Here is a 26,257-nt window from a genome sequence, read left to right on the forward strand (position 1 = left end):
TGGAAAATAGCTAATATTTATAGAGACTATATATGCAAAGCAGTTTGCAATCATCATGGAATAATTCCCATTTAAAGAAGCTGGAGGCACAGAAAGGTTAAGAAACTCAGGCAATCTGAATCCAAAGCCAGCAATTTTAACTACTATGCAATACTGTCATAAGAAAAAATTACAGAACAATATAATCATCATATCGATTTTTTAAAAATCACATTGGCAGCAGTGCAGACAATGAGTTGAAGAAGAATGAAACTGAAGACAGGAAGAGAGTACTGCAAAAGTCCATGCAAGAAATAACTTGGATCAGAACTAAGTCAGCTGTGGCAGTTGCAGTATGAATGAGAGAAGAAAAAAATTGATGAGATACTGAGGTAGAAGTGACAAGAACTCACAAGTGACTGGATGTGGGAGTAAGGAAGAGGGAAAGCTCGACACATTGCCACCAGACAGACCTGGCTACAAAGCACTTTTGTAACTCAAGAGCTAATCAACCCTGATGGAGGAAAAGAGGTGCAGGATTTCACTTGCAGTCATCCTCACCTACTATCCACCCCCGTCTCCCATTAGGTGCAACACATGCATCATTGTTGCAGAAGTAACACAATATTGTACAACTGCCAATCCAATATTGAACCTGTTTAAAGAAAGCTCTGTGAAGTCTTTCACTTAAAAAAAAAGATTCTGGGATCTCTGGCTATTTCAACAAAGGAATAAAATACTAAATTAACTTTTCATTTTACACGTACATGCTATTCATTGGTCCTAAGAATATCTTGATTGAACACACACAAAAAATATGTTTCCTGAATTCACAGTTCATTAAATAAAAACAAAAATTAAATAGTTGCTGACCAGCTTAACAAATTATAGGAGTAAAATTTCAGACCAATCGTAAGAAAATTTTCAGGCATTACCTGCACTAGCTAAGCAGGCACATTAGTCTTCATATATACTTAACAGCAATAGAATTCTATATAGTTCTCCATGCTTAACTGTGTAAATGACCTTTAATTTACACTTAAAATTCCAATATGAAATCTGAACGGTAGAATACGGTATCTTCTTTGATACTTTGGTCAAAGCTATTAAAAAATAAAAATAAAAATCCTAAAAATATCTTTCTTATTCAAACTAATAAGTGAAATTGTACATGAAGATTTTAACCTGTAATGCAGTCACTATAGTTAGAAATACATATCAAACTCAGTATGCGAAATTTTATTTTAGACAGATTGCCATTTTTAACTAATGTGAATCTGAGGCTGAAATTGTCAGGAGGGAAGATGAAAGGGAGAAGTAGGGGGCAGAAATCTGTCAGTAGGACCATCAGGGTAAGGAAGAGAGAGAAAGAACAGAAACCAGGAAGTGGAGTCAACATCAGAATCATGCAGGAGCTGATGAATGCACTAGATTGGACCTCTCAGATGTTTTGGCCTTGAGACCTCTTTACATACTTGAAAATTACTGAGAATATCAAAGAGCTTTTATTTATGTTGGTTATATCCACTGATATTTACTATTTTAAATATTAAATGGAGAAATTTCCAAAATATTTAATAATTCATTTAAAAATACCAACAAGTTCATAACATATTAACATAAAAGTGTTTATGAAAAATAACTGTATTTTCCAAAAATAAAAGACTTAGCAAGGAGAATATCATTGTTTTACTTTCTGCAAATCTCCTTTAAGTCTGGCTTATTAGAAGACAAGTAGATTCTCGTATTTCTTTCTGCATTCAATCTGTTTCTATATTATATTTTACAAAGCCTCTGTACACCCATAAGAGGATAGAGTTCAAAAGGCAAATGTTGTCTCTGAATTATTAAGAAAATAGTTTTAACTTCACAGATGCCTTTGATAGGGTCTTGAAAACCCCTAGGGGTTCCAGGACCACACTTTTTAAAAGGTGGCAAATGAAAGTGATTTGCAGACCAGCATAAAATTAAGGTCCATAAACAAAGGGGCTTAGCTTCTAAGTCTAAGAATTCTGGGTTTCAACAGAATTAGAATTATAATGGAACCAAGCTTGTAGAGACAATTTTCCACTATCCTATTTCCAAATGTAAATATAGAATCAACTCTATAGACTTTCCTTCAGGTAGTCATGGAATTTTAAAGCAGGAAAAATTGCTTTTGCATGTATTAAAGATTGTACTGACAAGCCAATAGTAAAGTTTACTGAATAATTACATAATTAAGATTGGATCATAGCTTTACTTCATTACAATAATTACGGTAAGATGTTAGAAAGCATTACTGAGGGACAGCTCTCTTTTCTGAAGAGCTATTAAAAAATGAATATCCACATATTTAGAACAGTATAAAAAATATTCCTTTCTGGAGACAGAACATGAACTAAAAGCCTTTTAGAATCTCCTTCAGACTTAAGTGTCTCTGAGTATTTTTATCCCATTGAAATGAGCTCTGACACATCTGATATTTCTGCCTTTACATACTTTTCTATTTCACATACAATAATTGCTATAAACTTCTCCATTTACAATTCTTCTTTGTTTTTCCTCTTAATTCTTCTCTTTTCAGTGTTTTGGCTCCAATTCCAGCCATGACTCTCACTCAGTTTCATTCACTGTTCCCTATACTTTTCCATACACCTATTAAGTCAGTTTACATTTTGAAATACAAAAATATAATTAAATGTTATACATTCTTCTGCATTATAAAGACAACAGCAACTCAAACTATGAATAAGTTGAAAGAGAGGTGAAAAACATAATGACTTCCAATGACAAAAAATTTTGAAATAGACGCTTGCACATTACTTTGTATGCAAAAGCATTTAAGTTATTTTAATACTTTATGTTCTGCTTGTATCATCAACCACCCACTTGTTCTTTCTCAATCTATAAACCCCAGGGAGGGAAAAACAATGATAAATCGAAACTTGTCCTGGGTGAATACACATAAATGACCTGGTAAAGATACCCCCAAAATAAGAAGGTGGCAAATAAGGCTTTTTTTCTTAGGAAAAAAAAAAATCAAGGAATAGAGTTTAACTCTTGTATAATACAGTCAGTTAAAGCTTTCTAAATCAGCCAAAGGTTGTAGCTAAGCAACATGATTCTTCGCTGTGCTCAAAAAGGGGGCTGCCAAGCATCGGTAGCCTCATTTCTCACTGAAAGCTTTGACAAGTTTCCACCATATTTTATGTAATTGTAGCAGAGGGAGTGCCAGATTAGATCTGATTTGCTGTCATAATGGGATTTTTTTCCCTCATAAGTTAATGATGCACAGCTATATTTAACCCCTAAAAAGTCACCCCCAGGCACTCACTGTATATTCTGATTGCCTCTCATATCTAGAATTGGACAAGTAGCAATTTTTCTGCTACCGAATATGACAAAAGCAAAGGTTTAATAGGTAGAGATTTTTTTCCTGATTGACTCCATTATAAATTTAGCTACATACTCCAAATCTGTTCACTAAGTTCATATTTCATCAGATGCTCTCTCATCAAATTGCAATCTCATCAAGAAATCTAGGACTTTTGAGTTCACATCCATTGTTGTATGTTAAGTCAGTCTTCCTGCCCCAGCCCCTCTCTAGCCTAGCTGTGTGTGCTGATCTCCCACCTTTAAGCTCAGCCACATTTTAATCCCAGGTCACAGAGAAGTTTGGGAGTATTTTAGGTGTTCTGTCTTCAGCAATAGTTAGAATCTAAAATGTATTTATATATTATCATAAACACAGTAGATCACCTTGGCATCCCTGCTCCCAGTGAGTTCCAATCTTCCATAGCCACCTGTTGTTGTTTTATTCCTACATTCTGATTTGTATTCTAATTCCCTGCTAGGAATGGGTCCCTTTCCTTAACACCTGCCATCTTAACTGATGCCCAGACAATGTGTACAGCCCTTGCCAAACTCTACCTACAGTGATGGATCTTATCACTTGGGTCCAGTCCTCCCACTGGACATTCCTACCATCCCCAGTCACTGCCAGGCATTGAAACAAGAGTACTACCACTGGCAAGAAACTTCTGCTGCTGCCACTCACATACCTACAAGATGAAAGCCTGCTATATTGATCCTAATCCAAATTTCTATGTGAGCTTGCCATATGCTCTTGGAAATTTGTTTTGGCCACCTAGAGCTAGATTAGTTCTTCTTGATTGGTATATTCCTAACCAATTAGTTAAGTATAAGATTCCAGCATGCCTCTTGGCTGAAATCCTATGGGTAAAATCACAAGACTAACAGTATCAGCCCATAGGCTGTTACCAGTCAGTGATTCTCTCTCCAAACTGCCATATGTCACTCATAGTATCTTTGTATAGTTTAAATTCCTGAAATACCACTTCTACTTTCACGACCTTAATCAAGTTACTTAAACCACTCTTAAGTCTTAGTTTTCTCATTTAGAAAAGAGGAATAATAATATATAATTAAGTCTGAGATGGATATGTCTTATTTTTTATTACTAAATAATTATTTTCTTACACACAGATTGAAAAACAAACTTATATCAAGGGGATATTTCACTTCTGGTGTCTCATGGACTTTTCAGACTTGGGCTAAAGAAAACTCAATTATTAGCAAATATTATCAAAAGTGCCTTTACCTACACCACTCATGAGAGATCTTATAAATAAGATCTTGTAAGGGCTTTTTTGAAAAACATTTTATGTAGTCCATGAAGTTGACAAAGTAGAAAGCTATAAATTAAGATTTAATGATTCAAAGTACTGCCAATGCAAGGATAATCAGAGCATTGCTTTTGGATGGAAATACCTTTTAATTGTTCCCTTTAACATACGTCAAAAGTATAAAATCTCAGGGTTGCAAAGAAATTTAAGAGGCACCTAGTCAAACTGTACAGCCAATGTTGCATGAAGTTTTTATGAGTCCTGCAAAATTCTGTCAAGTTGTATCTTTCATGTTGAAAATACTAAAGCTGGTAGCATCCTCACCAAGTGGTCATTTAGGCTATATGTGATGCCACAACTCTAATACATAACTTTACAATTTCCTTTTTAAAAAAATATATATTCAATTTTTGAACAATTCTGATTTCTATAAAGTTCCACTTGCACTGAGCTAAACAGAGCCTTTTGCAATCCCTGTTGGTTTACTTTTAAGTCACAGCTTAGCCCCTGGGTCCTTTCAGTAAAAGTATAAATATCCATATGCCAGCTATTTTCATATTTGAAGACAGTTGTTAGATCAACCACAGGTCTTCTCTTCCCTGGAAAAACATTCTCAATTTCTTTGATTCTTCAAAATACAAGGTGTCAAAGTCCTTAATAATACTAATTTTCTCTTCTGAATGGACCTCAATTTCTATGTTGAATTGCAATTCAATATATTGAATGTTTTATATATGTTCTATAAATTTCTATATTCCTTGTCACACTATTTCAGGTGTTTTCTGCTGAGTTGAGAATACAGTGAGATGTTAACCTCCCAAAATCCAGAGAACAACCTAAGACTAAGTTGGCTTTTGCTACTGTAGTTTTGCAGTCACACCACACTGTTGACTCATATTGAACTTTCAACTCTTCTCCCAAATATTTTTCACATGTGCTACAACTCAGCCATACCATTCTTCCTGTGCTCAAAAGTTAGGTTATTTGATTCATTCAGGATCTTTCTTTTGTTCCTATTAAGTTTCATCCTGATAGATATGTCAATTTATCTAACTCAGCAGTATCTTTTTAGTCTGATTTTTAACTTCAGATGAATTTATTATTCTTAATTACTTGTTTCTCATATCATTATTCAAAGAACTGATGAACATTCTGGCCAGCACAAGGCCGCAAATAAAACCCTATAATAAACTGCTTTTCTAGTTTCAAGATGGAAATATTGACAGTGGTTACTTGGTTCCTACATTTGCTTTCAAATTTCAATGTATTACCTTTTACATTTGACCATCTATTTGGATTTACAGAGTATATTATTTTAAATTGTAAAATATTTACCAATTCTTCATAGTAAGATGGTCTGTGACCTAGAAAATCTTCCCCACACAAAGATTTTCTGATTATCTCAAAGCAAACTACTCATTTCTGAACTTGAAGATTGGTTATGCATCACTCTTTACAAAAAAGGCAAATGTTCCAAATATGCTGACCTACTCTATGATGACAAGTGCTTGTCAGTGGTGTCTATGAAGCAGGTATTTTTTTTTTTTTAATATATAAGCTATTCCTTCAAAGTAAATGTGACATTTTAATAATCCATGAGGAAGCCTTTTGAAGTGAGCATTTTGAAAACGGATATTTGGAAATGTTTTCAGTATTATGTGTTTTCTGTTGCCAAAAGCTATAAATACTCACATAGCCATACAATTTAAACTTGGAAATAAAATTTCCTAATCTGTTTAAAAGTATTCTCTGTGAAAGTTTGAGTGGACTTTTAACCTATTCTTTTAAAATATTAACATGCCTAGCTTTCCAATTAGTTTTCAGGGACCATTTGACATTAGGTAAGATGAAAAACTGCCAGCTGTATTTCTGAAAAAAGACAAAACAAATGGAAAAAAAAAAAAACACCTTTGCAAAATTAGTAGTTGAGACTGAAAAATGAACATTATAATTTAGCAAATACAGTCGACAATTTATTTTTTAAATTTGGACTAACATATACTTATGAGGCATATTTTCAACTATGACAGACATTAAAACTAAGTATAAAAATAAACTGAACTTAGAGACCTCTGAGTCACTGCATTACTAAGTATTAAACTAAAAATTTTTTAAATGATGAAGCAGAATCATAACACTGTCCCTGAAAATTTTTCAAAAATTGTAACTCAGTCAACTACATTGCTCTCATTAAAGATATGTTTATTTTTACAAGATATAATCTACATTAAAATATCATTTCATCTTTATCTCAACCCAATTAAGTTTCCTGATTTATAATATACAGAATATATAACAAAAGATGCATATACTTTGTAGACTAAAAATATACAAATACTCTGGGTGGATGCTTAAGGCACTTTTACTAACAGAGTATATTCAAATAGTTTCAAGACCACTGTCCTAATGTTTCCTATTTCAAATAACGACTTAAAAAAAAATCTTCTAATGGAAACAAAGCAAAAGAAAACCTTTCAAACAAAAATGAGTAGCAATTTATTTGAGTGTTTTTAATAAACTATTCTGTAGGAAAGGATTTTGTGTACTCAAAGCAAACAATGATATGGAAATAGGTCAAGAATTATTTAAATGGATACTGAAAATATAGGCAGGTCCAGGTAGCAGTGACCTGGATCAGTTATGAAAACAGCCAGAATAATCCTGCAATCCAGCTCAGGGTGTGAACTCAAATCTTATTTTACTATGCCCTTCAAAAAATACTTAGTGGCCTCCTAGACCCTATAACAACCCAAACTTGCTGAGAGATAATTTTCCTCACCAACTCTCCCATGCCTTTCTAAAATGCTCCTGAGGCTTTGGTCATTGGTTTCATACCACTTAGCTGTTTCTGACATCAGACTTGCTGTACTAGTTTAAGATAACTTGGAGGCTGAAAAGTCAATACACTGGGGAGAAAATTTTTAAATGAAAAGTTTGCCTTAATTATAACTTTGAAATTGGTAATTCCCTCAAGTATTTATAAGAAAATAATGTTAAACACTGGCAAGATAAAAATCACAGTAAACATGATGAGTGCCCTTGTTTCTTATAATGTGGATATTCATCAAGACAGGCCCCTACACCCAATGATCCTGGGGTCTATAACAGAAGATTTGTGACAAGGAACAAAGGAGATGAAAAATGCCCTGGACAAAAGCTTTTCTTTCTGTTTTCTCAAGCAGTAAAAAGGTCAATAGAAGCCAGTTCCTAGTCTCCAGTTCACATCACTACAGGGAACGACTGAACTAGTCACAAGTCTGAGGATGTGCCCTGAGTGACCAACACCGACTACAGAAGCTTAGAGAAGCCCAACAGAAAAGTATGAAGGGTTCCAGGCCAGCCCCATGCAAATCACACTACCCACCAAGGGCCTCATGGGCCCAGCCTAGGACACCAAGATCTCTTCCTCCCACTCCCAGGACTGGGCAAGGAAAGGGGTGGAGGGATCCAGAGTTCAAGTCAAAACATGCATTTTGTAGACTCAGTGTTTGTTGATGTTATTTTTTAATCACTGAACCTCTTTCTACAACACATTCAAATGAGATTCATTGAACTGTCAGTTGTCTTACAGGATATGTTTTTCCCATTTTTCTTATAGGAATTGAATAAATACAATGCTCCCATATATAATGCAAAAAGTTAAATATTTCACCCTAATTTTTGTTAACCAGAATAGAAGGTAATAGTTTATCTTGAAATAAATTAGTTTATCTGAAAGCTTTAAAGAGATGGAACACATAGAAAATTAATAATCCTGATGCAATGAAAATAAATCAATATTCCAAAAGGAGAAAGAAGTTCTTCCAATAAGACCATCTAGTCAGATAAATAAAGAAGAAAAAACTACACGGAGATTATTAGAGGCAAGCAGCAACTGTAATAGACTGATAAGTTAATATCTCCCTGTTTCTAGACAGACTGCTTATTGAACCACCCAGGAGCACCACTGAAACAAGGCTATACAGAAATGAGCACATACAGAATAATATCCACAATAGACCCCCATGCAGAAAAAAATTCCACTCTGGCTGAAAGACAAAGCTACGTGGCTATATGCCATTGGCATGGAGATAGGTAATCCGGGTAAAGATATTTACCAAATCAGTGAATGAAATTCGTATCTTTAGAAATGTCAGAATCACCCAAAGGGAAGTAGAAACTCAGAAAAGTTCAAAACCATAAGAACAGATAATAAAGGGAGGTGAAAAGATCGTGACTTCTGTGACTTGACAAAACAGAAACATCCTCTCTACATAATCGGGTCCCAGTTTGGGGTGGGAGTGAAGGAAGTGAGGGCTGTGTGGAAGGCTGGCTATATGGAGGTTGATGGAGATGTGAGAGTGGGTGTGGGGGTTGTGGGAACATGGTGGGGATGTGTGATGGCTTAGAGGATGTCAGTGATTGTGGAGATTTTTAGAGGGATTAGCGGGGGGGGAAGGCTGAGGGATATTGTGGTGGGAAGTGTGGAGGGCAGGCACAGGTATGTGTGGAATGTAGGGGGGGTGTGGGGAGCTGTGGGAGATTATTTGGGTGGTGGTGGCCTATAGGAACATGTGGCTTATGTGTGGCAGGATAGTGGGGCGTGCACATGGGAAACATGCAATGAGCATACGTATATGTGTGCACATCTGTCTATACATCTTTTTGTGTGTAATGGCACAGATAAGTGCTTCCTGTTAAATTTCCTTTTGATTTAAAATTCCTAACCTTACAATTGCACTATGTACAACCATCTTTCACATGGGCAAAAATTCAAATGGAAGATGTAGATTACTCTATAGCCCCTATTTTAAAAGGCAAAAGATTTATACAATCTGAAGAGAAACCAGAGTATCAGCCCCTATTTTAAATAAATCAAGCTGACTTTTCTCATAAATTCATGGACTCAAAGTTGAGATAGCCCAAGTACTCAAGGTCAGGAACTTTATTGTACATTTGTTTCAGAGAATTTGGGGACCTCACAGATAGATTACTGAAAATGAAATGAAGATGGAATCACAAGTCCTCTTTGAAATGACAAAAGACAAGTGACACTAATTTAAAAAGACACATGCACCCCAGTGTTCATAGCAGCATTATTTACAATTGCTAAGGTATGGAAGCAACCTAAGTGTCCACCAACAGAATAATGGATAAAGAAGATGTGGTATATATATACAATGGAATACTACTCAGCCATAAAAAAGAATGAAATTTTGCCATTTGCAGCAACATGGATGGACTTGGAGGGCACTATGTTAAGTGAAATAAGTCAGACAGAGAAAGAAAAACGCTATATGATATCACTTATATGTGAAATCTAAAAAATACAACAAACTTGGGAATATAGCAACAAAAAAAGCAGACTCACAGATATAGAGAACAAACTAGTTATTTCCAGTGGGGAGAGGGAAGCAGGGAGGGGCAACATAGGGTTAGAGGAACAAAAAGGGTTATTATGGGATTACATGAAATTATTTGTATGAAACTTGGAAACTGTAAAACACTATAGAACTTAAAGAATATTTCATTAAATAGAAAAATTAATTACTAAAAAAAAACCTGACAGTCTTATTTCTAGAAGTATGATCTCTATGCCTGTTCCTCACCAACCAGAGTCGTGTGAAATCAAGTATGGATAGGAACTGAAAATTGGGAAAAAAACACATCAAATATACACATTTCCTTTCCAGATTACTATGTAGAGTTTTCTCCTTATTTTCAAAATCACCCTGCCATACTTTCTCTTTTGCTTCTCTAGCAGATGGCAGGGTGTCTGAATGAATACCATCAATGTTTCAACAAGCATCATACTCCATAAAAATGTGCATAATCTGGTTGATCCCTCCTGGGACTGGTTTCTCACTTCATGGCTATTTTAATTTCCAGCCCATTTTGAAGAATAGGGTCAGCCTTCTACTAAAGCCAAACTTCAGAAATAATTTTAGTTTCAGCCTTCTCTCAGTCCCCAAATGAACAGTTATTCTGCACAAATTTCATTTTCTAATCTTCTTTCATTTCATTTGGCAACATTCACACCTGCATAGGAGATTTTTTTTCCCCCAGAGATGCCTCTTGTTCATTTTTCCACACAAATACAATATATTCAAAGGTAATATATTTCTGAGCTTCCGACTTCAGAGAACTTTATCTCCATGTTCTTACCTCTGAATTGTTAAGGTGACACTTGTGAGTTCCTGAAAACCAGCCATCACTTGAACACTGGTCAATGTCCACTTTCTGAAGATTTATGTCAACTTTCATGACACCCCTTAAAAACAGAGAAAGACAGAAAGAACAAATTAATCTGGGCTTTTGCAATTTCTAACTCTTTATTCTACCCTAGAAGTCAGACAAATCAGCATAAAGAATGCACTAAAAATTTTCAAATTTCCCACTCATATTCATTGAACAGGTACCAACTGAAGATAGAGACACAACAGAACAAAATCAGCAAGTATTATTTTTATATAAATCCCAAAGGTAGGGGCTCTATACTTTTCACTGTCTTCAACCCCCTGTATAATGACTGGCACCCCGTAGGTGTTCAATAAAGATTTGTTGATTGACCAAACTTGGGACAGTATTGCTCCAGACATGGTAGCAAAGTTGACTCTGATTTAATATCTGTACCCAGTACCCATTCTATTAAAGCAAAAAAAAAATTAAAGCTCTTATTTCATTTCTTTCTATTTCTAGTTCCCAACCCAAGGCCAGGGATGGGGAAGTTGGGACAAGGTGGCAAGGGTGCTTAATTAGGAGAAAGACAGTGTCAGAAAATAAGCATCTCTTTCCTCTGATTTTCTATCACAGTCATTTTAATCAGTTCTTCAGGTCTTCCAGTGTTGCACACCAGAGATTTGCATCATCCACAGAAGTACTGATTAGTATTTATTCTTTTAAGGCTAGAAACAAGAACACTGCATTTCACTTACCCATTTGAGAAAAGTCATTAAGAAAGAGAACTCACAAATTCAGAGCCAAAAGCAAAATTGCAAAGGAAGTTCCAACTTTAAAATTCCTCCATTTTTGCCAACAAATCTCCCTACATTATCCTAAGATCGCCCTCTTCTATTTTTCACCACCACCAGCATCCCTAGCAGTAGAAGCAACAGACATACCTGTCCTACACTGAACTACTGCAGCTGGACTTCATTGAAATAATTTTTCTGTGGACTGGGCCGTGAAGTCCACAGCTCTGTAATGTCTTTTTTCACAAACTTAAATAAAGTAGAAACACTCCAATAAAACTCACTAAACATAAAAACACATGTTCAAGGTCCCATGTCCCCCACTGAAACTATTTTCATTATGATATTATTAAATGTGTACAAACATAAAGGTAGGCTCAAATTCCTTATATTATAGCTCTTCCAGCTACAACATACACATATACACAAAATAACAAAACAAATGCAAATGAAACTGTTAAGCCAACAAATTTGAAATTTAAAATATTAATTTAAAAACACCAATGATTACATTTTTCCACCTCTCAGAAAAGGGATATGATACCAACTGCTAGCTCAGCAAGCCTATTTTACCATGTTATGACTCATTTTTCTCATCTCTTTTCTCCTTTCAAGCTACTGTGAAATCATCTGACAGAGTGGCTTCACGTCATTGGGGCTTCATCTAGAGTGAATAAATCATTTACTTCTTAAGGCTGCCTCTGTTCTTGCTAACCTGTGACAAAGTATGTACTACACCACATAGTGCTAACAAGCAGGCACACCAAAACCTCCTGTCAGTACTCGGATGTCCAGGCAACCCAGAATATGTGTAAGTTCACTTCTCAGGGGATCACTGAAAGGAAAACCCAAACGTTTACCATAAAAAAACTTACAAATCCTTCCGAGAAATAGCTGCAGTTTGCAAAACATTACTATTGTGGACCATAATTCCATAAAACAAATGCTATTCATGTGATAAATAACTGAACTCCCAAGTAACTGAATGCCTTGACCCAGTTCACTCCTTCACTCTTCCAACAAATACTTATCACCTGGAATGTGCATAGCAACATGAGAAGCCATGAAGGTGAACCATACAGGTCCTGCCCAAGCAATCCCAAAAGGTTTAAGATGTCTTAAGAAGTATCAGAATGTTTCATGGAGAACAGATGCTAAATCCTGGGGGATGTGGAAAGTTACCATTTGGGATAGAGCAAGAATTCCATAAATATTGGCTGACTTGTTGACTGCCTTCACCCACCAAGATTTCCCACAGAACTATGTTCTATCAGGTCCTGCCAATCATGCAAGCCCACTCTCGGCTCTACTCATGCTCTTCGGAAAATAACATTCTTTTTCTAATTCATTCAATACATCACCTATTGAGCACCTACTATGGGCCAAAATTATTCTTGGTCTTTGAAATACATTAGTAAGTCAGAGGGAAAAAAAAAAGTTCCTGCCTTCATGGAGCTCATCTCCAGTGTGGGACAAATAATAAATCATGGCTATAATAAATAAGTAAATTATGCTACACATTACAAACTAAAAAGAGCAAAGGAGAAAAAAAAATTCAAGCAGGTAAGGAGGATGGGTGGGAACAGAGGGTAGGTTATAAAAAATTTTTTTTAAGGATGTCAGGATAAGCCTCACTGAGGTGAGATTTCTAACCCAATGGTTCAAGGTATAATCATAGCAAGTTTGTACTCACACACTTCTTCAAGGACACAAAATTTCCCACTGGACTAAGCACAAAATGGGATTCATCCCCAAAAGAGATCTGTGATTTCCCTAATGTTCTCTCTCCATCAGTGGGCTTCCATCCATCCAAGTCCATAACCTGTTCATTCTGAAACTCACCCCCTGAATGAAAACAGTTGCCAAGTTCCTTAGATTCTACTCCCTGTCTGCTTCCTGTATCTCGACCCGTACCCACCATTTCTGCTGTTTCTGCTCGGTTCAGGCCTTCATCTCAGGGAGCTAAAAAATTTTTTGTAATAGTTTACTAATTTAGACCTGTCTGACTTTGCTCCAGGTGAGGATCTCAGTTTGTAGGTCCTGACGTTTATACAGTTTAGGGTCCTTCTTTAAGAAACAAATACAAAATCATGAATATAAATTTATATCACAGTATGACCTTTGGCCCTACATCTTTGTGTTATAACTGCTGGATGGGTTGCAAGATCATTACCAGAAGGTATTTCTATACTAAGATGGCTGGCGGTAACTTAGCTATAGACAGATGTGACTATAAGCTATTTTAATATATGTTACTAAATAATGCAGAACTGATCCTTAACCAATTTCCAAAAATGCCCACAGCCTAGGGAAAATGTAGTGGAGGGAGTTTATAGTAGAAAGAGACCATTCAGTTAAATCTTCCTTTTGCAAATTTTACAAAAAAACAGTTGACCACAAAACTCGTTAGTGCCCATTCCATGACTTTAGAAAGTTCCCATACAAGCCAGCAGCCCTAAAGCTTAAGCATCAAACACTGCTGTCTGTTTAATCTTTGAAACCTGTAAATATGATCCTCATAATTCCCTGCTTAAAATCAGTATTTCCCACTTTTGTAAAGAATAAAACCCAGGCTCTCTGGTGTAACATTATATCCAGGCCCCTTCTACTTCCAACTCTCCACTCACTCTCTTGCATACATTCACTTGTTCCAGACAATTCAGAACTACACGTGAGGCCCTAAATAATTCATGCTATCTCAGAAAATCATTCTTTTATAGATACCTTCATACCTAAAGCCCCTTTGCATAAGCTGTGCTTTACCCATCATAGCTCCTACCCGGTTCCTTTCTAAAGCCTTTCACGAACTCCAAGTCTCATTTATAAACTCTCTATTCTCCCCATTAAACACTGTGCTTACCTTCTTTATACCATTAGCACTCTTTACTATAATATTTGATTTTTAATGATGTTTTTCTCAACAGACTAAAACTTCTATAGCCCATGTCTTTGTAATATTTTCCGTCAGCTCCTAAATCTGCCCACCCCCAAAATTAACCCTGAAAAAACTGCAGATACTAGGGAGATGCAAATGGTAGCTACAATAACAATGACCAAAAAAAGAAGAGAGAGACAAAGAGAAACTAAAAACCATTATGAACTTATATGGGTGAATGAATGGAAAGAAAAACTAGATAGGTTGAAGGAAAGTTTTGAAATCCTGCTTTTGTTTCTTCACCATGTTACCTTGGACAATAATTTTCCTTCTCCATCACTCCAAAAAATTGACAGTAACAGCCCATGTAGTCCTTTGTTAAGACCTCAGAAAGATCTAAGGCAGTGTTTCATAGATGCTTTCAGCGAGACTAAAGGACTTCTGATGGTCATATGGGTATGCCTCAAAGACCTTCTCTGTTAAACAGAGATTCTAAGATTCTCAAGGCTTTACTGCATAGCAACCACAGGGCCTAAGATAGAAAACTTATCTTAAAAGAGATTTGTAAATGTCGCTTTCATCTAGTAGAATGAACTCCAGTAAGATTCATGGAAAACCCACATTTTTCAATGAACAGCATAGACAGGAGAACTATCATCTTGAATTAAAAGGAAATGAGTACAAAATTGTAAAAGATACCTCCCCCACCCCCACCCTTCTATGGGCATGAAGCAAACTGAGAAGGCCACCCAGCAGCAGAGTCAGTTTCTTAAGGAAAAGGAAGGCTAGCTCAGAGGAGAGACTCTAGAGCCCAGAGGGTAAAGCCAGGACCTTCAGAGAATTTTCCCAGGGAGCAGGACTGGTTCTAATCAAGAGATTGGTGGTATGTGTTGAAGTGAATTTCAGAACTGCCATAGACTAGTAACTGCTATGTGCATCCTGCTTCTTTAACTGAAGTGTTATTGTAGTTGTTCAATCTCTTAACCACATTTGGATGTTGAGGGGATACTGGGGAGAGGGGATAGATTTAATACTTCTTTATAGGTCGTCAAATTGAGAGGTACTATATGTGAGGAACCATACACATAGATACTCATGCCCATCTGGATCTCATTCAAATCCAGACTTTTAAGACAATATCACAATGAAATGAGACTTTGAGGGTGGGGGACTTGAGAGGGATAGGTGTATTTTGCATATAGGAAGCTCCGCTACCCTGAGATTATCCTGCGGTGAGTAATACAAGATGCCAGGTGGAGTAAATGTGGAAGGAGAGTTTACTGAGCAGTTCCCATACATCCCCCAGCTATTCCAAACATCCCAGTCCAGTTGCCAGATATACGAGTGCATAAGCCATCTTAGAAGTGGATCTTCCAGCCTCAGCCACCCTAGCTGATACTACATACATTAGAAACAAACTGCTTAGCCAAGCCCTTCCCAGATTTATGATACACAGAACTGTGAGAACAATGAGGGGAGGGTATAGATCATTGGTAGAGAGTGTGTTTAGCATGCAGGAGGTCCTGGGTTCAATCCCCAGTACCTCCATTAAAAAAAATTAAATAAATAAACCTAATTACCTACCAGCTCCCCCAAAATAAGAAAAAAACTTCACAGAACTGTGAGAATAAAATGCTTGTTTTATGCCCCTAGGTTTTCTCAGTAATTTATTATGCAGAAATAGGTGACTGAAACATCTAACCAATATAGATACTGTGTATTGGGAAGGAAACAGTAGATTAAGAGAATATAGCCACCAAGAACATAAATGCACCTAAGTGCATGCACGTGTGTGTTTGTGTCTGTGGGTGTATCATCAACAATTGACATAACAAGAGAAATAAACAATTGTATTTGGAATTTCTGACATACCTCTCTGAGAAACTGATAAATCAAAGAAGCAATTAGCAAATATCTCAACATTATAATGAGTAGACTTAAACTATTTAGGCATATATAAGGTACATGGTCTTCACATGACAATTCATTTTCTATTTTAACATGCACAGAATATTAACTAAATATTTACCAAAAATAAACCAGCAGTATTTCAGAGAGAACCTTAGATTCCAAAGAATCAGTGTCATACACACTATGTCCTTTAGTCATAAGCATTAAATTATAAATTAAGTTTCTTAAAAGGATAGCTTAAATACACCCTGCATGTTTGGAAAATAAAAACAAATTCCTAAATAACCCTTAGGTTGAAAAAGAAGTTAATGAATACTTGGATTTGAATGGCAGTGAATACACTGCAAGTAAAACAGAATCCTGGAACAGGGTTAGAAAAATGAATGAACCTAAGCCTGGGGCAGGGAATATGCAAAATACGACTAAAGCATCATTTTCAGAAAATAAGAACAAAGGCATGTCAAAAGGACACAAGCCAACTTAAGAGAGTTCCCAGTTGTGAAAGTTGGAGCAATCTGAACCATGAAATAAATTATAATATTGGATTCAACACCTAAAATAAATATCCCTAAGTCCATACTCATAAATAAATGACTAAGTAACTACATGAGGAAGAAGAAACAACTCTTCATTACAAAAGAATTTCATCTCATACATTTAGAAGGAATGAGAGAAATAGGAAATCATCACTATTAAATGTTGCAGGCAAGACCTGCTGATAAACCCTAAAATTAGTGGGGAAAACATTAAGAAGAAACAGGATATTTGAATAAGCTCAAAGCATCTCACCTTCTCCAAAACATTCATTCATTACTGTAGTGGTTTTAACATGTATCCAAAATTTGTTGATACTCCTCCCTCCAGGAAGAAGTTAATTCACTTTCCCTCGGGTATAAGCTTAACTTAGTAATTCACTTAGAATAAAGAATGGAAAGGGGAAAATAGTAACTTTAGAGTGGAGAAACGTGGCAGGCATCACACCAACCAAGTGATTAAGGTCTCCATCACCAATAATAAGATATATAATACTGTGTACTCTGGTATGGTGCAATGAGAAGGGCATTTACCCTCTGTTGTATTCTTCCGAGAAGTCCAAAACCACAATCTAATCATGAGAAACCATCAGAAAAATCCAAACTGAGGGATATTCAACAAAATATCTTCTCCGCACACTTCAGAAGTGTCAGCTGATAGTTGATAACGTAAGAGAATATTGTTTATAAAGACAAGGAAAGGCTGAGAAACTATCACAGACTTCAGGAGACTAAGGAAATATGAAAAACAAATGATATATTAGTTTGCTAAGGCTGCCATAACAAAGTCCCCAGACTGAGTGATTTAAACAACAGAAATTTATTTTCTCATAATTCTGGAGGCTAAAAGTCCAAGATCAAGGTGTCACCAGATTTGGTTTCTTTTGAGGCCTCTCTCCTTGGCTTGTAGATGTCTGTCTTTTTACTGTGTCTTCACATGGTCTTCACTTTGTGTGTTCCTGTGCCCTAGTTTCCTCTTAAGAGGACACAAGTCATGTTGGATTAGGGCCCATCCTCATTTTAACTTAATTACCTATTTAAAGATCCTGTCTCAAAATACAGTCACATTCTGAGGTACTGTGGACTAAGACGTTGGCATGTGAATTTGGGGGAAAATTCAGCCTATAAGATATAATATCCTATTTGGATCCTGGAAGAGAAACAACATTAGTGGAAAAACAGGAAATCTGAATAAAATCTGTAGTTGAGTTAATAGGGTTGTACTAATATTAGTTTCTTTCTTTTTTTTTTTTTTTTTGGTCTAATCAAAAACATGCCTTTATATTAGTTCCTTACTTTTGATAATTTTACATAAGATGTTAATGTTACAGGAAGCTGGAGAAGGGTATGTGGGAACTTTCTGTATTATCTTTGCTAATCTTCTGAAGGTCCAAAAGTATTTCAAAATAGTTCAAATAAATTAGTTATAAAGAAACTAAATTTCTTTGAAAAGATAAATAAGGGAGACTCGAATTAAAGAGAAAATATGCATATAAACAGAAAATAGGCAAACAATACACAGAAAAACAGATACAAAGGAATGTTTGTAAAACTGGTATTATGACTGATTATTCTATAACAAACGTAAAGAACTAGAGGAAGTCAACAAAAAGGATAAATTGATACAAAATGTAAAAGGCCAAATTTGCCCTAAGAGGGAATGTGAAATTTGAATACAACCATAAGCATAAAAAAATTTTAAATCATTCATTTCCCAGAAAAACTTCAGGCCTTCATACATGATTTTGTATATGAATTCTAGCAAATTTTTAAGGAACAGTTCTCTTATTGTTACAAGTTCCTAAAACCAAAAAAGAACTAAAACCATCCAATTTATTTTACATGGTTTTGCTTCCAAACCACATAAGAACAATACTAAAAAAAAAAAAGTAGTCGCATTTTAACTATGCATATAAATCTAAGAATCCTAATCAAAATATCGGCTAAGCAAATATTAAAATAATTAAAATAATTATACTTCATGATCCACTGGAGTATATCTCAAGAATAAAAGTATGTTTCAATATTAGAAATAATATCAGTGAAATTCACAGCTTACTAGGAGAAATGAGAAAAAATTATATGATTGTTTTAACCAATATAAAAATGTACTTTACAAAGTTCCAACACCTAACTTTTTTTTAATGGTAAACTAGAAATAGAAGGAAATTCTTAACTTAATAAAACCTGTCTCTATCAACCCTATACTTAAAGGAAAAACTTAAAAGATGTTCCCTTTAAATCAAAAACGTTTACTGTCACTGATGCCATTTAACACTAAAAGTCACAACTAATTCTATAAGGAAAAAAGTGAGATGTAAAGATCAGAAGAGAAGCAATTAAACTGTCATTATTTGTAGATGACATGATCACTTATCTAGCAGTAAAATCAACAGACAAATATGAGAATAAGAAAATTCAGCAAAGTTGTTAGATACCAGATAGCGTTTCTCTATACCAACAATCTCCAACAAAAAGTCAGCACTAAAAATATGCCATTTAAAATAGTAACAGAACTTATAAGTTCTCTAGTAATTAAGAGTACACATGATGGGGGAGGGTATAGCTCAGTGGTAGAGTGCATGTTTAGCATGCCTGAGGTCCTTGGTTCAATCCCCAGTACTTTCATTAAAATAAATAGATAAACAAACAAACAAACAAACAAACAAACCTGCTTACCTCACCCCAAAACAAAAGCAGAACAAAAAATGAATAAATAAAATATTTGTTTAAATACACATAGAATACACAAGGTACTGGGGGTTGAACCCAGTACCTCCATTTAAAAAAAATAATTTAAATAAATAAAATAAGTAAATCAAGAATATATGAAACTTACAGAGAAATTTTGTAACTCTAATGAAGGACAAAATAGATCTGAATAAATGGAGAGACATTTTATGTTCTGAAAGGGAATAATTTTACTGTTTTAAAAATGTCAGTTCTCATCCAATGGAGCTATAAATGTAATGCAGAATCAATCAAAATTCTGTACAGATTTTTTAGAAATTTGATAGCATACTTTAAGTAGAAAAATAAGAGTCAGCTGTGAAAAGGGGAGAGAGATAGGCTTTCCCCAAGCAAATACTGAGACATATTACCCAACCACAACAATAAAACATTATAGTGTTGACAGGAGAACAGACATGGGAAGTGGTTGAACAAAATAGAGAGCTCTGAGACATACATGTGCATGTAAGGCACTTATATGTAAAATAAAGGAGGATAGTGTTGGGAACCTGTCTCACTAAATATAACTGAATCCCTACTCAATACCATGTATAAAAGCGAACTCCCAATACACAGCCTGTGAAAGGTACAACTTTAAAGATACTGATGATACTTATATCATCAGTAGTCAATGATATAAGAGAATGTTTTTGTGGGAAGGCATTGAGAGTTCCTACATGAAACCCAAAAGCATAAACTGTAAGGCCAAATTTTGACTAAGTAAATAACATCAGAAAGTTTTAAAAATTCTGCTCAAGGGAAAATATTACGGGCAAAGTTACCTGAAAGGTGACAGATTGGGTGACACTGCAGTTCTAAAATTGACAAGGAAACAGTACCTAGAATACAACAGGATCTCTTCCAGTACAACAGAAATACAGGAATCATAATAGGAAATGGGCAAAAGCTATGAACAAGCAGTTTACAAAAAAAGTAAACCCAACAGGCTTACAAGCACATGAAGGGACGCTTAATAAGCTCATTAGTAGCCAGAGAAATGCAAATTAAAGCAATAGTGAGATACCACTTTACAGTCATTAAACTGGCAAAAAATTAGAAAGCTGTGTAGTGCCAAGTGTTGGCAGGGATGTGAGGCCATAGGAGCCAGTACGCCATGCTGGTGTGCGTGTAGACTGATGCAGCCTGTCTTGAGAACAACCTTGCAATATTTTGTAAAATCACATTTAGCACCCCCTGCGACCCAGACATCCTGCATTTTGGTTTATCTTTCAAGGAAATTCTCATGCAGGTCCATAAAGGGGCATTTAAGCTAACCACAGTGTTATTGCAATGGCAGGGTAGTGAAGACAATTTGGGTATTTATCCCTAGAACTGGACATTTTCCACACACTATGCAGCATTAGAATATTACGTAGTAGTAGAGAAATGGACTGATTGTATGAGTAGTAGCAGAAAGATTTTTAAAAGAGATTTCTATAAATAAAAAGCAGAAGCATGAGATATATAGCAATTATTTCATTAAAAGGATTTGCACACAAATAGCACATGAACAGAAAAGCATACTTCATAGTTGCTAATGGGGTGGGATCAAGAAGAGACTTTGTACAGGGGACAAAGAGCAATTTCCTTTTTGTTACCATCTAACTGTAAAATACTCTAGAATCATGTTTCAGTCATCTTTGGGTAACTTCCTCACTTGGGTCCTCTCGTCCTCAGAAAACACTGCTCAGAAAAACATTTCTCATTTAGCTCAAACCCATAACTACAAAAAGTACAGGAGAACCAAGAACACAGTCTGATTCCCCTCTAGAAAATCTAGAAGAATTTGACAACAACAGTCTTAGGGCAAGAAAATGTTCTCCTCCCCCACACTACTTTGCAACTGACATGTTGAGAGAAGCTTGCCAAAAACTTTACATAGTGACAAATGTCTTCCATCTGTCTGGCTTCTTGTTCTTGGAAGGCTTTTTGGCAATCAAGTCACACCTTCCTTGGGAAGGTCTATATATTTTGTGTGGAGAAAATAACTCGTTTGATTTTAAAAAAAGAGAACCAATAAATATAAAATAAAGTAAGGTCAAGCAGGAGGGACATCTGTTCTCCATCCACAAGTATACAGTCTTTCTATTTTGGGGCTCCTGAAGGTGATACTTTCAAAGTCAATTGCAACACATCTCTAAAAGCACGCAGGTTTAGAGTTCCGTCACAAATGATTATACCCCTAAAAAATATGTTTTGAGCTTGCTGCTTTTGCAGAAGTCACTGACTAATGTCTCATTTTATGGTTTTCCTTCACTGGAATAATTTTGAGCTACATTCTCTTTCAATTTTAAATGACAAGATGACAGTTTATTTTATCAAACACATCCACAGTCTTCCTCATATAACCTCTTTGAATATGACCGTTTCTAAATGGAGTGACACAACCCTTGTCAGGGAACCCAGTACAAAGCAGTCACCAATTTTGACTCATTTTATTCAAGTAACAATTCTATAAAGGAGGAAGTACTTTTCTTATTTTCCAAATAAAGAAAATAAGGTTCAGAAAACTTATATAATATATTCAAAGCCATACCTTAATTGCTAGGAAATAAAAAATAAGAACAAAATATATCCTGTCAGAGAAAATAAATGTCTATTGTGAACACTAATCTGTCTTACAATATATAATAATGATTTTATACCTTGAGTTTCCTGGTGATTTCATTAAACAAGTCATTTATATTAATGCTTGGCTACAATATCTAAGTGAAAATACTCTTTTTCATTAGTAATTTTTAAAATCACTAAATTTCCCTTTTTTTCTGTTGGTCCTTATTCATATAGCTCTTCAAGTCAAATTACCATCTGATAATCAGCACAGTTTTTTATTTTAAATGACTTTTTCCTCGATCCTAATATTCTATACAGAAGGTACAAGTCAGACATTCCTTGTAACTTTTCAAAGATACATAGCTTGTGTCAGGGAATTCTTCTGATTTAGAAATAATAAAAGCAGATAAGGTTATAAAGTAAATTTAAAATGTTCCCATTGGAATTTAAAATAAAGAGCTTTGTTAGATACCCAAGATATGAACTAAATTTAGGCTTTTCTTGTATGCTTTACACCCTGTGTTTTACATTTTCATTTAGCAAGTGCTCATTAAGTGTCTGACATTATACAATACACCCTTAAAATATCCTCACTGAAACTGTTATGTGACTGGTATTAATCTCCCTAATTTATATCACAACTACATATGGCCAATATCATTCTCCCTAAATAATAGTTGAGAAATTTGGGACACAAAAAGGTGAAACGGCGTACCTAAGGACACACAGCAAATACGTTGATCACCACATCACCCAAATCTGGGAGACAGTTGTGTTTCCTCAGGGGCACCCTATCCACACACAATGGGCGATCAGCATGGTAATAACTAAAAGACTATGATGTCCATATCTTAGGTGTAATGGTAAGAAGACTGGTCAGAAAACCTAAGTTTGAGTTCTTGTTCAAGTTGGTGAGTTGAGCGTATGTTTCTCTACCTCGTCCCTCCACACCCAACCATAATGATAATGAATAAATACAAGAAGGAATGAGAAGTAGTTGACCAGAGATTTGACATAATTCTCTATGATCATACTGATGGTAAGCCAGAGTGGTGGAGCTAAGCCCAGGACATGCTCAGGAGAAGGCTGGAACAGAAGTAAACACTGCTTTTTAAGCAAAGTTTATAGAAGGATTTTAGGCTCCAAGTCAGTATGTATCAAGAGTGGAAGTAGAAGATGAGGCAGACATTAAGGTGATGAATTGAAGGATTTTTTTTTCTTCTAAGCAGTTATACAAGCTGGCACATCCTCTGCATTCAATGATGACACTTACTCCCAAGCTAAAAACCAAGACCTATTCTGTAAAGAGACTGAAAGAAATGCCTGGAAAGAACTAAAACTTTTAAATGGTTATTAGTTCTCCCAGAGTAAAGGTCTAGAGTGAGCCAGAGATTGCCAACTGCCTTCTCAGGCATGCTAGAGTGAATGAAGCCTGACAGTCGGGGTAGGGGGGCACTGAGGAACTAGGCCTTTACATCTGCCACAAGCATCCTCTCCCTGTAGCTGTATACAGTAACCTAGCCCTTCTGACATAAAACTGATGACTAACGAGGGTCAGATTTGAGATGAACTGGCAGCATAAAGGAGAACTGCTATGAACAAGGGAAATAACTGAACCTGAAACAAACAGCAATAATTCAGGGAAAAGAAGACAATTTCATAGATATTTTAACTAATATCCTCAAAGAGATTTGAGAAAATGAACATATAATTATGAAAAAGAAACAATCAGAGCACGAAAGAGTTCATGGAAAGTAAAAGAGATTTCCAAATGAAAACTAATTTAATTTTTCAAAAAGGTAGGAAAAAATAAAAATAAAGATAAAAAGAAAAAGAGATGGAAAATGAGAGAAAAGTTAAGACATACAGACATCAATCCAGAAAGTCGCATATCTAACTGTAGGAGTTCCAGAAAGAGAAAATGGATAGGCCAAAACAGTTTTAAGCCATCATATAAGGAAATTACTGAGTGGAAAAGTCTAAAAGAGCCAATTAAGTGATGAGGTTGATGAATTTTAAAAAATCACATATAAGCACATCATCATGAATATTCAAAACCCCAAGGAAAAAGAAAAGATCTTAAAAGTTCCCATGAGGAGAAAAGATTACCTACAAAGGTATAATAAATCAGGTTAACATTAAATTATTCACCAGCAACAGTGAATGCTAAAAACAATATAACAATATCTTTATATAATTCTGAGGGCAGAATGACTTTGAACCTATAATTCTGTATTCAGACAAATAATCAATCATGCATGAAAACAAAGACTTTTTCAGACATGGGGAGATGTAGCAACTTTACCTTACACAGAATCTTTCTAAAAAAATATTTGAAATTGTGATCAGGGGGTGGGAGAAAAAAGAATTCTAGAAATAAAGAGGACCAGCATCCAACACACAATTGGATCCAAAATTTCAATAATTTGAAAATATTTCTACAATAGTTATGGCTGCTGAAGGCCTAAAGCAATTTGTACAAGTTTTGAGATTCCAAGAATATCTTAAAAAAAAAAAAAGTACATTTTTTTTTAGCAAACAATGATTAAGAAGTTGGGTGATCTTAGAAATAAGAAAACATGGTTTCTTTTTGTTTCTTTCACATGAAAAAGAAATTAGCAACTGCATGAGGGGGAATTATGTGAAAGGTCTTGATGCAGACATGCACAAACTAAAGGTAACATGGTTCTAAGAAACGGATCTAAAAAACCAGAAAGATAATCCATTGGTCCCTGAAACCTGGAACATTCTGAAAATGGCATAGATTCAGATATTTAGATTTTAATTCTTAGCTGCAACTATTATAGACAAAGGACAGAAGTGGGTTTTGTTTTTTTGTTTTTTATTTTTACTGTTCTGACAGACTGTAAACGTTACCATCTTTAATTATCTAAAAAATATTGGAATGGGGTAACAGGGTAAGGAAAGAAAAGTAAAGGACAGAAGACATCATTTAAAATTTATGGGTATAAAAATCAAGGTAACCAATAGAAAAATTTAAATACTATTAATAATACAGTGGTGAGAGCAGAGAAAGGAAACATGAAATATAAAGAAGCTAAATTCCACATCTGTCATATCAGAGAAGCTAATGATGATTTTATTTCCTAAAACTTATAATCCCAAGTTTCCACTGATGATGCTCTTCATTGGAGATGCACCCCTGCCTATATACTTCCTTTCCTATGGTGCAAAGTCTCCCTCCAAATTCACGTCCAAACGTTTGCAATGTCTCCTGACTCTTCCAATCTCACTTCTGTATCCTGTACCCCTAACTGGCAGTTTCTGAGCAGCCCCTGACCTGACATCTGAGCCCTCACCATAAGAGGCAACAAAGTGTGTCAGGAAATGCCAGATGCCAAGACCTGCCAGCCACCAGCTTGAGAGAGGTCCAACCTGCAGAATGTCATCCCAGGCACACCGGTGAGGAAAACAGTGCTTTGCCTGTGAGTTTGCCTGTGGTGCCTCTGCCCTCAGTCTCCTGCTGTCTGTGCCCGGGAAGGTTTTCCCTGTACAGATCTCAGCTGGGCAGCAGAAAAAGCACCCAACTGATCTATGCAAGAAATTCTAGATTTTTAGTCTCCACTTCCCTCACCTCTCAACTGTTCCACTTTATTCATTCACATTCAAGAGTGGGGCAACTATAATTAGCTTATTCTTTGACTAAAATCTCATTAGAGAATTTGGAAAACCCAAGCTCCCAGAGCTAAGGGAGGCAATGGGCAGGAAGGAGGAAAGAAAAATGGAAAATAAAGAAAATAAAAATACATCCACAATCTACATATTACTACAGGCTAGGAATTCTTAAAGCACTTAACGTGTTTCTGTATTTTAACCATTTACTGAACACCTTCTGCATACTTTACTTATCTTGTCAGCCCTCCTCTGGCTGCATTCTAGTAACATTGACTTCCATTCTGCTCTTAGAGCATTTGAAGCTCATTCCTATCTCAAGGGCTTTGCTCTTGCTGCTCCCTATCTCAAGGATGATTGCCTAAGCTTGTTTCTTTCTTGTCTGTCTGCTTCTCCTTCATTTAACTCAGTCAGCATTTTAAGGAAGTCTTCCCTTATAACTGCCATATTAACTGCAGCCCACCT

General features: G+C 35.6%; 1 protein-coding gene across 3 annotated transcripts in view; it reads right to left on the minus strand.

Moving 5' to 3' along the window:
• LOC116150515 (metabotropic glycine receptor-like) overlaps positions 1–26,257 on the minus strand; it is an 87,865-nt gene that overhangs the window by 48,185 nt on the left and 13,423 nt on the right. For all 3 annotated transcript variants that reach the window (XR_010382414.1, XR_010382413.1, XM_064489647.1), the window contains one exon: positions 10,752–10,857. Coding sequence is in view for 1 of the 3 variants with exons in the window: in XM_064489647.1 (XP_064345717.1) it covers positions 10,752–10,857 (106 nt within the window). In the remaining 2 variants the exon portion in view is untranslated. The remainder of the gene's footprint in view (positions 1–10,751; positions 10,858–26,257) is intronic.

Source organism: Camelus dromedarius, chromosome 9 (assembly GCF_036321535.1).
Source record: "Camelus dromedarius isolate mCamDro1 chromosome 9, mCamDro1.pat, whole genome shotgun sequence".
In the NCBI taxonomy this organism is placed as follows: domain Eukaryota; kingdom Metazoa; phylum Chordata; class Mammalia; order Artiodactyla; family Camelidae; genus Camelus; species Camelus dromedarius.